The 15,981-nt window shown below is 49.5% G+C and overlaps 1 protein-coding gene across 1 annotated transcript; it reads left to right on the forward strand.

Annotated features, from left to right (window-relative positions):
- Window positions 1–2,472: 2,472 nt before the first annotated feature.
- On the forward strand, window positions 2,473–15,671 carry LOC144953436 (beta-catenin-interacting protein 1-like). The gene is made up of 4 exons (XM_078884015.1): window positions 2,473–2,794; window positions 4,908–5,039; window positions 9,735–9,816; window positions 15,563–15,671. The coding sequence occupies exons 2-4, from the start codon at window positions 4,908–4,910 to the stop codon at window positions 15,619–15,621; spliced, it is 273 nt and encodes a 90-aa protein (XP_078740141.1). The 5' UTR covers window positions 2,473–2,794; the 3' UTR covers window positions 15,622–15,671.
- Window positions 15,672–15,981: the final 310 nt, after the last annotated feature.

Consider the following 15,981-nt stretch of genomic DNA (forward strand, 5'->3'; position numbering starts at 1 on the left):
GGCTGGGTGGGGTGGGAGGGGTGGGGCTGGGTAGGGAGGGGCTGGGTGGGGAGGGGCTGGGTGGGGCTGGGTAAGGAGGGGCTGGGTGGGGAGGGGCTGGGTGGGGGGTGGGAGAGGGGTGGGGCTGGGTGGGGAGGGGCTGGTCACCCCGTGGTGCCCGTATAAAACTCAACGTTTCACCTACTCACGCCGCATTGTGCCCGCCCTCACAGTCGGCCATATTTGGGGAATACACCACGCCGCCGTTGACCCTGCAGGCCATTGACCGAGCAACCCGACGTTCCTACCAGCTCCCTCCGCAGCAGGAATGTGTTGTGTACTGCACTGAATCGGACCTGGATCTTGTGTTTGTGTTTAGACAGTCTGCCTCAGCAGCAAATCAAGCTCTACCATCTGATGAAGGGGGCTTGCGTTGTGCCCGAAACGTCGTGAGGTTATTTTATTTTTTTATTTTTCACTTACGTGACTTTACCGAAAGAACTAAAGAGTATGGATTCTATGGGTCTCTGTGTGATGAGTCTGTGGGTCTCTATGTGATGAGTCTGTGGGTCTCTGTGTGATGAGTCTGTGGGTCTCTGTGTGGTGAGTCTGTGGGTCTCTGTGTGGTGAGTCTGTGGGTCTCTGTGTGGTGAGTCTGTGGGTCTCTGTGTAGTGAGTCTGTGGGTCTCTGTGTGATGAGTCTGTGGGTCTCTGTGTGGTGAGTCTGTGGGTCTCTGTGTGGTGAATCTGTGGGTCTCTGTGTGGTGAGTCTGTGGGTCTCTGTGTGGTGAGTCTGTGGGTCTCTGTGTGGTGAGTCTGTGGGTCTCTGTGTGGTGAGTCTGTGGGTCTCTGTGTGGTGAGTCTGTGGGTCTCTGTGTGGTGAGTCTTTGGGTCTGTGTGGTGAATCTGTGGGTCTCTATGAGTGAGTCTATGGGTCTCTGTGTGGTGAGTCTGTGGGTCTCTGTTGGGTCTCTGTGTGATGAGTCTGTGGGTCTCTGTGTGGTGAGTCTGTGGGTCTCTGTGTGGTGAGTCTGTGGGACTCTGTGTGGTGAGTCTGTGGGTCTCTGTATGATGAGTCTGTGGGTCTCTGTGTGGTGAGTCTGTGGGTCTCTGTGTGGTGAGTCTGTGGGTCTCTGTGTGGTGAGTCTGTGGGTCTCTGTGTGGTGAGTCTGTGGGTCTCTGTGTAGTGAGTCTGTGGGTCTCTGTGTGGTGAGTCTGTGGGTCTCTGTGTGATGAGTCTGTGGGTCTCTGTGTGGTGAGTCTGTGGGTCTCTGTGTGGTGAGTCTGTGGGTCTCTGTGTAGTGAGTCTGTGGGTCTCTGTGTGGTGAGTCTGTGGGTCTCTGTGTGGTGAGTCTGTGGGTCTCTGTGTGGTGAGTCTGTGGGTCTCTGTGTGGTGAGTCTGTGGGTCTCTGTGTGGTGAGTCTGTGGGTCTCTGTGTGGTGAGTCTGTGGGTCTCTGTGTGGTGAGTCTGTGGGTCTCTGTGTAGTGAGTCTGTGGGTCTCTGTGTGATGAGTCTGTGGGTCTCTGTGTGGTGAGTCTGTGGGTCTCTGTGTGGTGAATCTGTGGGTCTCTGTGTGGTGAGTCTGTGGGTCTCTGTGTGGTGAGTCTGTGGGTCTCTGTGTGGTGAGTCTGTGGGTCTCTGTGTGGTGAGTCTGTGGGTCTCTGTGTGGTGAGTCTGTGGGTCTCTGTGTGGTGAGTCTTTGGGTCTGTGTGGTGAATCTGTGGGTCTCTATGAGTGAGTCTATGGGTCTCTGTGTGGTGAGTCTGTGGGTCTCTGTTGGGTCTCTGTGTGATGAGTCTGTGGGTCTCTGTGTGGTGAGTCTGTGGGTCTCTGTGTGGTGAGTCTGTGGGACTCTGTGTGGTGAGTCTGTGGGTCTCTGTATGATGAGTCTGTGGGTCTCTGTGTGGTGAGTCTGTGGGTCTCTGTGTGGTGAGTCTGTGGGTCTCTGTGTGGTGAGTCTGTGGGTCTCTGTGTGGTGAGTCTGTGGGTCTCTGTGTGGTGAGTCTGTGGGTCTCTGTGTGGTGAGTCTGTGGGTCTCTGTGTGGTGAGTCTGTGGGTCTCTGTGTGGTGAGTCTGTGGGTCTCTGTGTGGTGAGTCTGTGGGTCTCTGTGTGGTGAGTCTGTGGGTCTCTGTGTCTGTGAGGCACTGGATCGATTACTCAGTATCAATAAAATGTTTCGATTCTCCGCTGTACAAAATCAACGGGAACGTAATCGATTACCGGCATTCAAAAGCGAAAAGAAATCGAGTACGGTTAATCGAAACAACATAATCGATTCAACTGACTCGCAGTTTATCACAGCATCGATTTCTAATGTGTTATTAATTTCAAACAGAATCGATTCCTCGCCCCCTCCCCCCACGAAACGTACAACGGGCAACCGACATGCGACTCTACAACGATTAACAAAACAAACCGATTCCCACCCATTGCAGCGAACGGGGAATCGAAATCGCGGAACAAATGGAATCGACTGTCCCGGAATCGATTCCCAAGCAGTTGAAAGTGAAGAAACGACTTGAACGAAGGGGAAAAGGATCTTGAGGGAAATTTGTTCCCTTTAAATCGACGTTTAAGACTCTAGCCCTCGCCGAGGACCGTCAGATCAATCGAGGCTCCTATAACAAAAGACCCGAAGCTAAACAAAAAAATTAAAAAAAAATTCACCTCAGGGTTGGCTGACCGGTCACCCCCCCCTCGACCAGGGTCTGCCCTGCCGCCCGACCCTCACCTCGGGCCGGCCTGGCTCGCTAGGCGAGGCCGAGGCTCCACGGAGACCCCCGTCGGGGCCCTTGTCGCGTCCGGCCTACAAAGTGAGGCTTTTATATATTTCACTCTCTCCGTCTTAAATGTTGTTAAGTTTGTTTACGGATGCTTTTCACTTTGTTTGAAGTTATGTCCAGTGGCTGTGTGTGTGTGTGGGGAGCGGTGGTGCAGCGGTTAGCGTAACCACCACTCGCCTAGGTCGACTCAGCCTCAAATGAGTTGCCTGCCACAGTACTGAGGGAGACAAAGGCGGCCGGGCGTGGTGGTGCTGGCCACCCACCCCCCTCTGTGTGTGCCACAGTGCCGGTAGCCTCCATAGGTGAGTGGGTAGGTAGGTAGGTGAGTGAGTGGGTAGGTGAGTGAGTGTGTAGGTAGGTGAGTGTGTAGGTAGGTGAGTGGGTGGGTGGGTAGGTGAGTGGGTGGGTAGGTGAGTGAGTGGGTAGGTGAGTGAGTGTGTAGGTGAGTGAGTGTGTAGGTAGGTGAGTGGGTGGGTGGGTAGGTGAGTGGGTAGGTAGGTGAGTGAGTGGGTAGGTGAGTGAGTGTGTAGGTGAGTGAGTGTGTGGGTAGGTGAGTGTGTAGGTAGGTGAGTGGGTGGGTAGGTGAGTGGGTAGGTAGGTGAGTGAGTGTGTAGGTGAGTGAGTGTGTAGGTAGGTGAGTGGGTGGGTGGGTGGGTAGGTGAGTGGGTAGGTAGGTGAGTGAGTGGGTAGGTGAGTGAGTGTGTAGGTGAGTGAGTGTGTAGGTAGGTGAGTGTGTAGGTAGGTGAGTGGGTGGGTGGGTGGGTAGGTGAGTGGGTAGGTAGGTGAGTGAGTGGGTAGGTGAGTGAGTGTGTAGGTGAGTGAGTGTGTAGGTGGGTGAGTGGGTGGGTGGGTGGGTAGGTGAGTGGGTAGGTAGGTGAGTGAGTGGGTAGGTGAGTGAGTGTGTAGGTGAGTGAGTGTGTAGGTAGGTGAGTGTGTAGGTAGGTGAGTGGGTGGGTGGGTGGGTAGGTGAGTGGGTAGGTAGGTGAGTGAGTGGGTAGGTGAGTGAGTGTGTAGGTGAGTGAGTGTGTAGGTAGGTGAGTGTGTAGGTAGGTGAGTGGGTGGGTGGGTAGGTGAGTGGGTAGGTGGGTGAGTGAGTGGGTAGGTGAGTGAGTGTGTAGGTGAGTGAGTGTGTGTGTAGGTAGGTGAGTGTGTAGGTAGGTGAGTGGGTGGGTGGGTAGGTGAGTGGGTAGGTAGGTGAGTGAGTGGGTAGGTGAGTGAGTGTGTAGGTGAGTGAGTGTGTGGGTAGGTGAGTGGGTAGGTAGGTGAGTGAGTGTGTAGGTGAGTGAGTGTGTAGGTGAGTGAGTGTGTAGGTAGGTGAGTGTGTAGGTAGGTGAGTGAGTGTGTAGGTGAGTGAGTGGGTAGGTGAGTGTGTAGGTAGGTGAGTGGGTGGGTGGGTAGGTGAGTGGGTAGGTAGGTGAGTGAGTGGGTAGGTGAGTGAGTGTGTAGGTGAGTGAGTGTGTAGGTAGGTGAGTGGGTAGGTAGGTGAGTGGGTGGGTGGGTAGGTGAGTGGGTAGGTGGGTGAGTGGGTGTGTTTCTGTGGTGCTGGCCACCCACCCCCTCTGTGTGTAGCCACAGTGCCGGTAGCCTCCATAGGTGCTGCTACTCGCTACTAGCAGGACTTGCCCCTGCAGCCTGCTAGAGGCTACACGGGGGATCTTTGTCTGTGTGTAGGTGCTACCAACAGCACTTGCCCCTACATCCTGCTAGAGGCTACACGGGGGAGCTTTGTGTGTAGGTGCTACTAACAGCACTTGCCCCTACAGCCTGCTAGAGGCTACGCGGGGGAGCTTTGTCCGTGTGTAGGTGCTACTGACAGCACTTGCCCCTACAGCCTGCTAGAGGCTACACGGGGGATCTTTGTCTTTGGGGAGCGGTGGTGTACTAGTTCGCGCTACTACAGCCCGCCCGAGTATGGGTCTCTGTGGGTCTCTATGAGTGTGGGTCTCTGTCTCTCTGTCTCTCTGTGTGTCTGTGTCTCTCTTTGTGTCTCTGTGTCTCTCTCTGTGTCTCTGTGTATCTGTGTCTCTGTGTCTCTCTGTCTCTGTGTCTCTCTGTCTCTGTGTCTGTCTCAGAGTCTCTGTCTCTCTCTGTCTCTGTCTCTGTGTCTATCTGTCTCTGTCTCTGTGTCTCTGTCTGCCTGTAGATGAGTCACGGATTGCCGGGTGGAGCCGAGGGCGGTGCCCTGGGGGGAGGCCCCGGGGCCGATCGGCCCCTCGACTCCTTCTCCAGGCAGAAGGTGCGAGTCTTCCTGGCGCTACGCAGGATGGGAGCCACGGTGAGACTCATTCATACACACTCACTCATACACTCACTCACTGACTAGTACACACACACACTCACTCACTCACACATTCACTCACTCACACACTCACTAGTACACTCACACACTCACTCACACACTCACACACTCACTCACACACTCACACACTCACACACTCACTCACTCACACACTCACTCACTCATACACTCACTCACTCACACATTAACTCACTCACACACTCACTAGTACACTCACACACTCACTCACACACTCACACACTCACTCACACACTCACACACTCACACACTCACTCACACACTCACACACTCACTCACACACTCACACACTCACACACTCACTCACACACTCACACACTCACACACTCACACACACACTCACTCACTCACTCACCTTCTCGAGGCAGAAGGTGCGAGTCTTCCTGGCGCTACGCAGGATGGGAGCCACGGTGAGACTCATTCATACACACTCACTCATACACTCACTCACTGACTAGTACACACACACACTCACTCACTCACACATTCACTCACTCACTAGTACACTCACACACTCACTCACTCACACACTCACTCACTCACTCACACATTCACTCACACATTCACTAGTACACTCACACATTCACTCACACACTCACACACTCACACACTCACTCACACACTCACACACTCACACACTCACTCACACACTCACACACTCACACACTCACACACTCACACACTCACACACACACTCACACACACACTCACACACTCACTCACTCACTCACCTTCTCGAGGCAGAAGGTGCGAGTCTTCCTGGCGCTACGCAGGATGGGAGCCACGGTGAGACTCATTCATACACACTCACTCATACACTCACTCACTGACTAGTACACACACACACTCACTCACTCACACATTCACTCACTCACTAGTACACTCACACACTCACTCACTCACACACTCACTCACTCACTCACACATTCACTCACTCACACATTCACTAGTACACTCACACATTCACTCACACACTCACACACTCACACACTCACTCACACACTCACACACTCACACACTCACTCACACACTCACACACTCACACACTCACACACTCACACACACACTCACACACACACTCACACACTCACTCACTCACTCACACACTCACTCACTCACACATTCACTCACTCACTAGTACACTCACACACTCACTCACTCACACACTCACTCACTCACTCACACATTCACTCACTCACACATTCACTAGTACACTCACACATTCACTCACACACTCACACACTCACACACTCACTCACACACTCACACACTCACACACTCACTCACACACTCACACACTCACTCACACACTCACACACTCACACACTCACTCACACACTCACACACTCACACACTCACACACACACTCACTCACTCACTCACCTTCTCGAGGCAGAAGGTGCGAGTCTTCCTGGCGCTACGCAGGATGGGAGCCACGGTGAGACTCATTCATACACACTCACTCATACACTCACTCACTGACTAGTACACACACACACTCACTCACACATTCACTCACTCACTAGTACACTCACACACTCACTCACTCACACACTCACTCACTCACTCACACATTCACTCACTCACACATTCACTAGTACACTCACACATTCACTCACACACTCACACACTCACACACTCACTCACACACTCACACACTCACACACTCACTCACACACTCACACACTCACACACTCACACACTCACTCACACACTCACACACACACTCACACACTCACACACTCACACACACACTCACTCACTCACCTTCTCGAGGCAGAAGGTGCGAGTCTTCCTGGCGCTACGCAGGATGGGAGCCACGGTGAGACTCATTCATACACACTCACTCATACACTCACTCACTGACTAGTACACACACTCACTCACTCATACATTCACACACTCACACACTCACACACTCACTCACTCACGCACTCACACACTCACTCACACACTCACACACTCACACACTCACTCACTCACTCACACACTCACTCACGCACTCACACACTCACACACTCACTCACACACTCACTCACACACTCACACACTCACTCACACACTCACACACTCACACACTCACTCACACACTCACACACTCACACACTCACACACACACTCACTCACTCACTCACCTTCTCGAGGCAGAAGGTGCGAGTCTTCCTGGCGCTACGCAGGATGGGAGCCACGGTGAGACTCATTCATACACACTCACTCATACACTCACTCACTGACTAGTACACACACACACTCACACACTCACACACTCACTCACTCATACACTCACTCATACACTCACTAGTACACTCACTCATACACTCACTCACTGACTAGTACACTCACACACTCACACACTCACACACTCACTCACTCATACACTCACTCATACACTCACTAGTACACTCACTCATATACTCATTCACTTATACACTCACTCACTCATACACTCACTCATACACTCACTCACTCACTCATACACTCACTCACTCATACACTCACTCACTCACTCATACACTCACTCACTCATACACTCACTCACTCACTCATACACTCACTAGTACACTCACTCATATACTCATTCACTTATACACTCACTCACTCACTCATACACTCACTCACACACTCACACACTCACTCATACACTCACTCACTCACTCATACACTCACTCATACACTCACTCACTCATACACTCACTCACACACTCACTCATACACTCACTCATACACTCACTCACTCATACACTCACTAGTACACTCACTCATACACTCACTCACTCATACACTCACTAGTACACTCACTCATACACTCACTCACTCATACACTCACTCACTCATACACTCACTCATACACTCACACACTCACTCATACACTCACTCATACACTCACACACTCACTCATACACTCACTTATACACTCACACACTCACTCATACACTCACTCATACACTCACTCACTCATACACTCACTAGTACACTCACTCATACACTCACTCACTCATACACTCACTCACTCATACACTCACTCATACACTCACACACTCACTCATACACTCACTCATACACTCACACACTCACTCATACACTCACTCATACACTCACACACTCACTCATACACTCACTCATACACTCACACACTCACTCATACACTCACTCATACACTCACTCACTCATACACTCACTAGTACACTCACTCATACACTCACTCACTCATACACTCACTCACTCACTCATACACTCACTAGTACACTCACTCATACACTCACTCACTTATACACTCACTCACACACTCATACACTCACTAGTATACTCACTCACTCATACACTCACTCACTAGTACACTCACTCACTCATACACTCACTCACTTATACACTCACTCATACACTCACTCACTCACACACTCACTCATACACTCACTCACTCACTCATACACTCACTCACTTATACACTCACTCACTCACTCATACACTCACTCACTTATACACTCACTCACTCACTCATACACTCACTCATACACACACTCACTCATACACTCACTCATACACTCATTCACTCACTCATACACTTACTGATACACTCACTCACTCACACACTCACTCGCACACTCACTCACACACTCATACACTCACTCACTCATACACTCACTCACTCACACACTCACTCGCACACTCACTCACACACTCATACACTCACTCACTCATACACTCACTCACTTATACACTCACTCACTCACTCATACACTCACTCACTCACACACTCACTCACACACTCACTCACTCACACACTCATACACACACTCACTCATACACTTACTGATACACTCACTCACTCACTCATACACTCACTCACACACTCACTCACACACTCACTCACACACTCCACTCATACACACACTCACTCACTCACACACTCACACACTCACTCACTCATACACTCACTCACTCACTGACTAGTACACTCACTCATACACTCACTCACACACTCATACACACTCACTCATACACTCACTCACTCACTCATACACTTACTCACTAATACACTCACTCACTCATACACTTACTGATACACTCACTCACTCATACACTCACTCACTCACTCATACACTCACTCACTCATACACTCACTCATACACTCACTCACTCATACACTCACTCACTCATACACTCACTCACTCATACACTTACTCATACACTCACAAACTCACTCACCCGTCCACTCGCACACCGACTCGCCCACTCACCCCCCCACCAACACACTCACCCCCCCACTCACCCACCCACTCACCCCCCCACTCACCCCCCCACTCACCCACTCACACACCCCCCCACTCACCCCCCCACTCACTCACCCCCCCACTCACCCCCCACTCACCCACTCACACACCCACCCACTCACCCCCCCACTCACCCACTCACTCACCCCCCCACTCACCCCCCACTCACCCACTCACTCACCCCCCCACTCACCCCCCCACTCACCCACTCACTCACCCACTCACTCACCCCCCCACTCACCCACTCACTCACCCCCCCACTCACCCCCCCACTCACCCACCCACTCACTCACCCGCCTGTGACCTTGTGTGACCCTGTGACCCCCGTGTGACCCCTGTGTGACCCCCGTGTGACCCTTGTGTGACCTCCCCCCCCCACCAGTTAAAGGCGGAGGAAGAGCAGTTCCTGCAGATCCACGCCCCCCACGAGCTGCGGAAGATGTCTGCAGCCTCTCACGACCAAGGTGAACCATCAGTAACTAGTCACTAACTAGTCACTAACTAGTCACTAACTAGTCACTAACTAGTTAGTTACTAGTTAGTTAGCTGAGGAAGATGTCTGCAGCCTCTCATGACCAAGGTGAACCATCAGTAACTAGTCACTAACTAGTCACTAACTAGTCACTAACTAGTCACTAACTAGTCACTAACTAGTCACTAACTAGTTAGTTAGCTGAGGAAGATGTCTGCAGCCTCTCACGACCAAGGTGAACCATCAGTAACTAGTCACTAACTAGTCACTAACTAGTCACTAACTAGTCACTAACTAGTCACTAACTAGTTAGTTACTAGTTAGTTAGCTGAGGAAGATGTCTGCAGCCTCTCACGACCAAGGTGAACCATCAGTAACTAGTCACTAACTAGTCACTAACTAGTCACTAACTAGTCACTAACTAGTCACTAACTAGTTAGTTACTAGTTAGTTAGCTGAGGAAGATGTCTGCAGCCTCTCACGACCAAGGTGAACCATCAGTAACTAGTCACTAACTAGTCACTAACTAGTCACTAACTAGTCACTAACTAGTCACTAACTAGTCACTAACTAGTTAGTTAGCTGAGGAAGATGTCTGCAGCCTCTCACGACCAAGGTGAACCATCAGTAACTAGTCACTAACTAGTCACTAACTAGTCACTAACTAGCTACTAACTAGTCACTAACTAGTCACTAACTAGTCACTAACTAGTTAGTTAGCTGAGGAAGATGTCTGCAGCCTCTCACGACCAAGGTGAACCATCACTAACTAGTCACTAACTAGTCACTAACTAGTCACTAACTAGTCACTAACTAGTCACTAACTAGTCACTAACTAGTTAGTTACTAGTTAGGTAGCTGAGGAAGATGTCTGCAGCCTCTCACGACCAAGGTGAACCATCAGTAACTAGTCACTAACTAGTCACTAACTAGTCACTAACTAGTCACTAACTAGTCACTAACTAGTCACTAACTAGTTAGTTACTAGTTAGTTAGCTGCGGAAGATGTCTCCAGCCTCTCACGACCACGGTGAACCATCAGCTAGTCACTAACTAGTCACTAACTAGTCACTAACTAGTCACTAACTAGTCACTAACTAGTCACTAACTAGTCACTAACTAGTTAGTTACTAGTTAGTTAGCTGCGGAAGATGTCTGCAGCCTCTCACGACCAAGGTGAACCATCACTAACTAGTCACTAACTAGTCACTAACTAGTCACTAACTAGTCACTAACTAGTCACTAACTAGTTAGTTACTAGTTAGTTAGCTGAGGAAGATGTCTGCAGCCTCTCACGACCAAGGTGAACCATCAGTAACTAGTCACTTACTAGTCACTAACTAGTCACTAACTAGTCACTAACTAGTCACTAACTAGTCACTAACTAGTCACTAACTAGTTAGTTACTAGTTAGTTAGCTGAGGAAGATGTCTGCAGCCTCTCACGACCAAGGTGAACCATCAGTAACTAGTCACTAACTAGTCACTAACTAGTCACTAACTAGTCACTAACTAGTTAGGTAGCTGCGGAAGATGTCTGCAGCCTCTCACGACCAAGGTGAACCATCAGTAACTAGTCACTAACTAGTCACTAACTAGTCACTAACTAGTAACTAACTAGTCACTAACTAGTTAGTTACTAGTTAGTTAGCTGCGGAAGATGTCTCCAGCCTCTCACGACCAAGGTGAACCATCAGTAACTAGTCACTAACTAGTCACTAACTAGTCACTAACTAGTCACTAACTAGTCACTAACTAGTTAGTTACTAGTTAGGTAGCTGAGGAAGATGTCTGCAGCCTCTCACGACCAAGGTGAACCATCAGTAACTAGTCACTAACTAGTCACTAACTAGTCACTAACTAGTCACTAACTAGTCACTAACTAGTTAGTTACTAGTTAGTTAGCTGCGGAAGATGTCTCCAGCCTCTCACGACCACGGTGAACCATCAGCTAGTCACTAACTAGTCACTAACTAGTCACTAACTAGTCACTAACTAGTCACTAACTAGTCACTAACTAGTTAGTTACTAGTTAGTTAGCTGAGGAAGATGTCTGCAGCCTCTCACGACCAAGGTGAACCATCACTAACTAGTCACTAACTAGTCACTAACTAGTCACTAACTAGTCACTAACTAGTCACTAACTAGTCACTAACTAGTTAGTTACTAGTTAGTTAGCTGAGGAAGATGTCTGCAGCCTCTCACGACCAAGGTGAACCATCAGCTAGTCACTAACTAGTCACTAACTAGTTAGTTACTAGTTAGTAACTAGTCACTAACTAGTCACTAACTAGTCACTAACTAGTCACTAACTAGTTAGTTACTAGTTAGTTAGCTGAGGAAGATGTCTCCAGCCTCTCACGACCAAGGTGAACCATCAACTAGTCACTAACTAGTCACTAACTAGTCACTAACTAGTTAGTTACTAGTTAGTAACTAGTCACTAACTAGTTACTAACTAGTTACTAACTAGTCACTAACTAGTCACTAACTAGTCACTAACTAGTCACTAACTAGTCACTAACTAGTTAGTTACTAGTTAGTTAGCTGCGGAAGATGTCTGCAGCCTCTCACGACCAAGGTGAACCATCAACTAGTCACTAACTAGTCACTAACTAGTCACTAACTAGTCACTAACTAGTTAGTTACTAGTCACTAACTAGTTACTAACTAGTCACTAACTAGTTAGTTACTAGTCACTAACTAGTCACTAACTAGTCACTAACTAGTCACTAACTAGTCACTAACTAGTCACTAACTAGTCACTAACTAGTTAGTTACTAGTCACTAACTAGTTACTAACTAGTCACTAACTAGTTAGTTACTAGTCACTAACTAGTCACTAACTAGTCACTAACTAGTCACTAACTAGTCACTAACTAGTTAGTAACTAGTCACTAGCTAGTCGCTAACTAGTCACTAACTAGTCACTAACTAGTCACTAACTAGTCACTAACTAGTCACTAACTAGTCACTAACTAGTTAGTTACTAGTTAGTTAGCTGAGGAAGATGTCTCCAGCCTCTCACGACCAAGGTGAACCATCAGTAACTAGTCACTAACTAGTCACTAACTAGTCACTAACTAGTCACTAACTAGTCACTAACTAGTCACTAACTAGTTAGTTAGCTGAGGAAGATGTCTGCAGCCTCTCACGACCAAGGTGAACCATCAGTAACTAGTCACTAACTAGTCACTAACTAGTCACTAACTAGTCACTAACTAGTCACTAACTAGTTAGTTAGCTGAGGAAGATGTCTCCAGCCTCTCACGACCAAGGTGAACCATCAGTAACTAGTCACTAACTAGTCACTAACTAGTCACTAACTAGTTACTAACTAGTCACTAACTAGTTAGTTACTAGTCACTAACTAGTTACTAACTAGTCACTAACTAGTTAGTTACTAGTCACTAACTAGTCACTAACTAGTCACTAACTAGTCACTAACTAGTCACTAACTAGTCGCTAACTAGTCACTAACTAGTCACTAACTAGTCACTAACTAGTTAGTTACTAGTTAGTTACTAGTCACTAACTAGTCACTAACTAGTTAGTAACTAGTCACTAACTAGTCACTAACTAGTCACTAACTAGTTAGTTACTAGTTAGTTAGCTGAGGAAGATGTCTGCAGCCTCTCACGACCAAGGTGAACCATCAGTAACTAGTCACTAACTAGTCACTAACTAGTCACTAACTAGTCACTAACTAGTCACTAACTAGTCACTAACTAGTTAGTGACTAGTCACTAACTAGTCACTAACTAGTCACTAACTAGTCACTAACTAGTCACTAACTAGTCACTAACTAGTCACTAACTAGTTAGTTAGCTGAGGAAGATGTCTGCAGCCTCTCACGACCAAGGTGAACCATCAGTAACTAGTCACTAACTAGTCACTAACTAGTCACTAACTAGTCACTAACTAGTTAGTTACTAGTTAGTTAGCTGAGGAAGATGTCTGCAGCCTCTCACGACCAAGGTGAACCATCAGTAACTAGTCACTAACTAGTCACTAACTAGTCACTAACTAGTCACTAACTAGTCACTAACTAGTCACTAACTAGTTAGTTAGCTGAGGAAGATGTCTGCAGCCTCTCACGACCAAGGTGAACCATCAGCTAGTCACTAACTAGTAACTAACTAGTCACTAACTAGTCACTAACTAGTTAGTAACTAGTTAGGTAGCTGAGGAAGATGTCTGCAGCCTCTCACGACCAAGGTGAACCATCAGTAACTAGTCACTAACTAGTCACTAACTAGTCACTAACTAGTCACTAACTAGTCACTAACTAGTAACTAACTAGTCACTAACTAGTCACTAACTAGTCACTAACTAGTCACTAACTAGTTAGTTACTAGTTAGTTAGCTGAGGAAGATGTCACCAGCCTCTCACGACCAAGGTGAACCATCAGTAACTAGTCGCTAACTAGTCACTAACTAGTCACTAACTAGTCACTAACTAGTCACTAACTAGTCACTAACTAGTCACTAACTAGTTAGTTACTAGTTAGTTAGCTGAGGAAGATGTCACCAAAATCACACGAGGTAGTCAACATCTCACAGGGTCGTGATCGAACCCACGACCTCCTGTAGACCAGGCGAGGTAGTCAACATCTCACAGGGTCCGGGATCGAACCCACGACCTCCTGTAGACCAGGCGAGGTAGTCAACATCTCACAGGGTCCGGGATCGAACCCACGACCTCCTGTAGACCAGGCGAGGTAGTCAACATCTCACAGGGTCCTGGATCGAACCCACGACCTCCTGTAGACCAGGCGAGGTAGTCAACATCTCACAGGGTCCGGGATCGAACCCACGACCTTCTGTAGGCCAGGCGAGGTAGTCAACATCTCACAGGGTCCGGGATCGAACCCACGACCTCCTGTAGACCAGGCGAGGTAGTCAACATCTCACAGGGTCCGGGATCGAACCCACGACCTCCTGTAGACCAGGCGAGGTAGTCAACATCTCACAGGGTCCTGGATCGAACCCACGACCTCCTGTAGACCAGGCGAGGTAGTCAACATCTCACAGGGTCCGGGATCGAACCCACGACCTTCTGTAGGCCAGGCGAGGTAGTCAACATCTCACAGGGTCCGGGATCGAACCCACGACCTCCTGTAGACCAGGCGAGGTAGTCAACATCTCACAGGGTCCGGGATCGAACCCACGACCTGTAGGCCAGGCGAGGTAGTCAACATCTCACAGGGTCCGGGATCGAACCCACGACCTCCTGTAGGCCAGGCGAGGTAGTCAACATCTCACAGGGTCCGGGATCGAACCCACGACCTCCTGTAGACCAGGCGAGGTAGTCAACATCTCACAGGGTCCGGGATCGAACCCACTACCTCCTGTAGACCAGGCGAGGTAGTCAACATCTCACAGGGTCCTGGATCGAACCCACGACCTCCTGTAGACCAGGCGAGGTAGTCAACATCTCACAGGGTCCGGGATCGAACCCACGACCTCCTGTAGACCAGGCGAGGTAGTCAACATCTCACAGGGGTCGAGATCGAACCCACGACCTCCTGTAGACCAGGCGAGGTAGTCAACATCTCACAGGGTCCGGGATCGAACCCACGACCTCCTGTAGACCAGGCGAGGTAGTCAACATCTCTCAGGGTCTTGTATTGTTTTGTTCTTAAACAGGCATCTCTATCCTAATTAACGGGCAATTCTCTGTGTACACCTAAATTACCCCCCCCCCCCTCCACCCCCCCCTCTCTCTCTCTCTCGAAGGACCCGAGGATGACGTCATGGTGCTGACCCGGCCGGAGACAGAGGAAGAGAAGAAGTGATTGGTCGACGACCAGGACGGCCGGTGGCGGCTCGTCCAATCGGAGCGGAGGACTCCTGGGGGCGAGGGGAGGGGGTGTGTGGGTGGGGGTCCTGGGCCAATCGGAGCGGAGGATTCCTGGGGGCGAGGGGAGGGGGTGTGTGGGTGGGGGTCCTGGGCCAATCGGAGCGGAGGATTTCTGGGGGCGAGGGGGGGGTGGTGTGTGGGTCCTGGGCCAATCGGAGCGGAGGATTCCTGGGGGCGAGGGGGGGGGTGGTGTGTGGGTCCTGGACCAATCGGAGCGGAGGATTTCCATGGGGGCGAGGGGGGGGGGTGTGGGTCCTGGACCAATCGGAGCGCAGCGATGCAGTGGAAGCGACGA

The sequence above is a fragment of the Lampetra fluviatilis genome, chromosome 76, assembly GCF_964198595.1.
Source record: "Lampetra fluviatilis chromosome 76, kcLamFluv1.1, whole genome shotgun sequence".
NCBI classification, from domain to species: Eukaryota; Metazoa; Chordata; class Hyperoartia; order Petromyzontiformes; family Petromyzontidae; genus Lampetra; species Lampetra fluviatilis.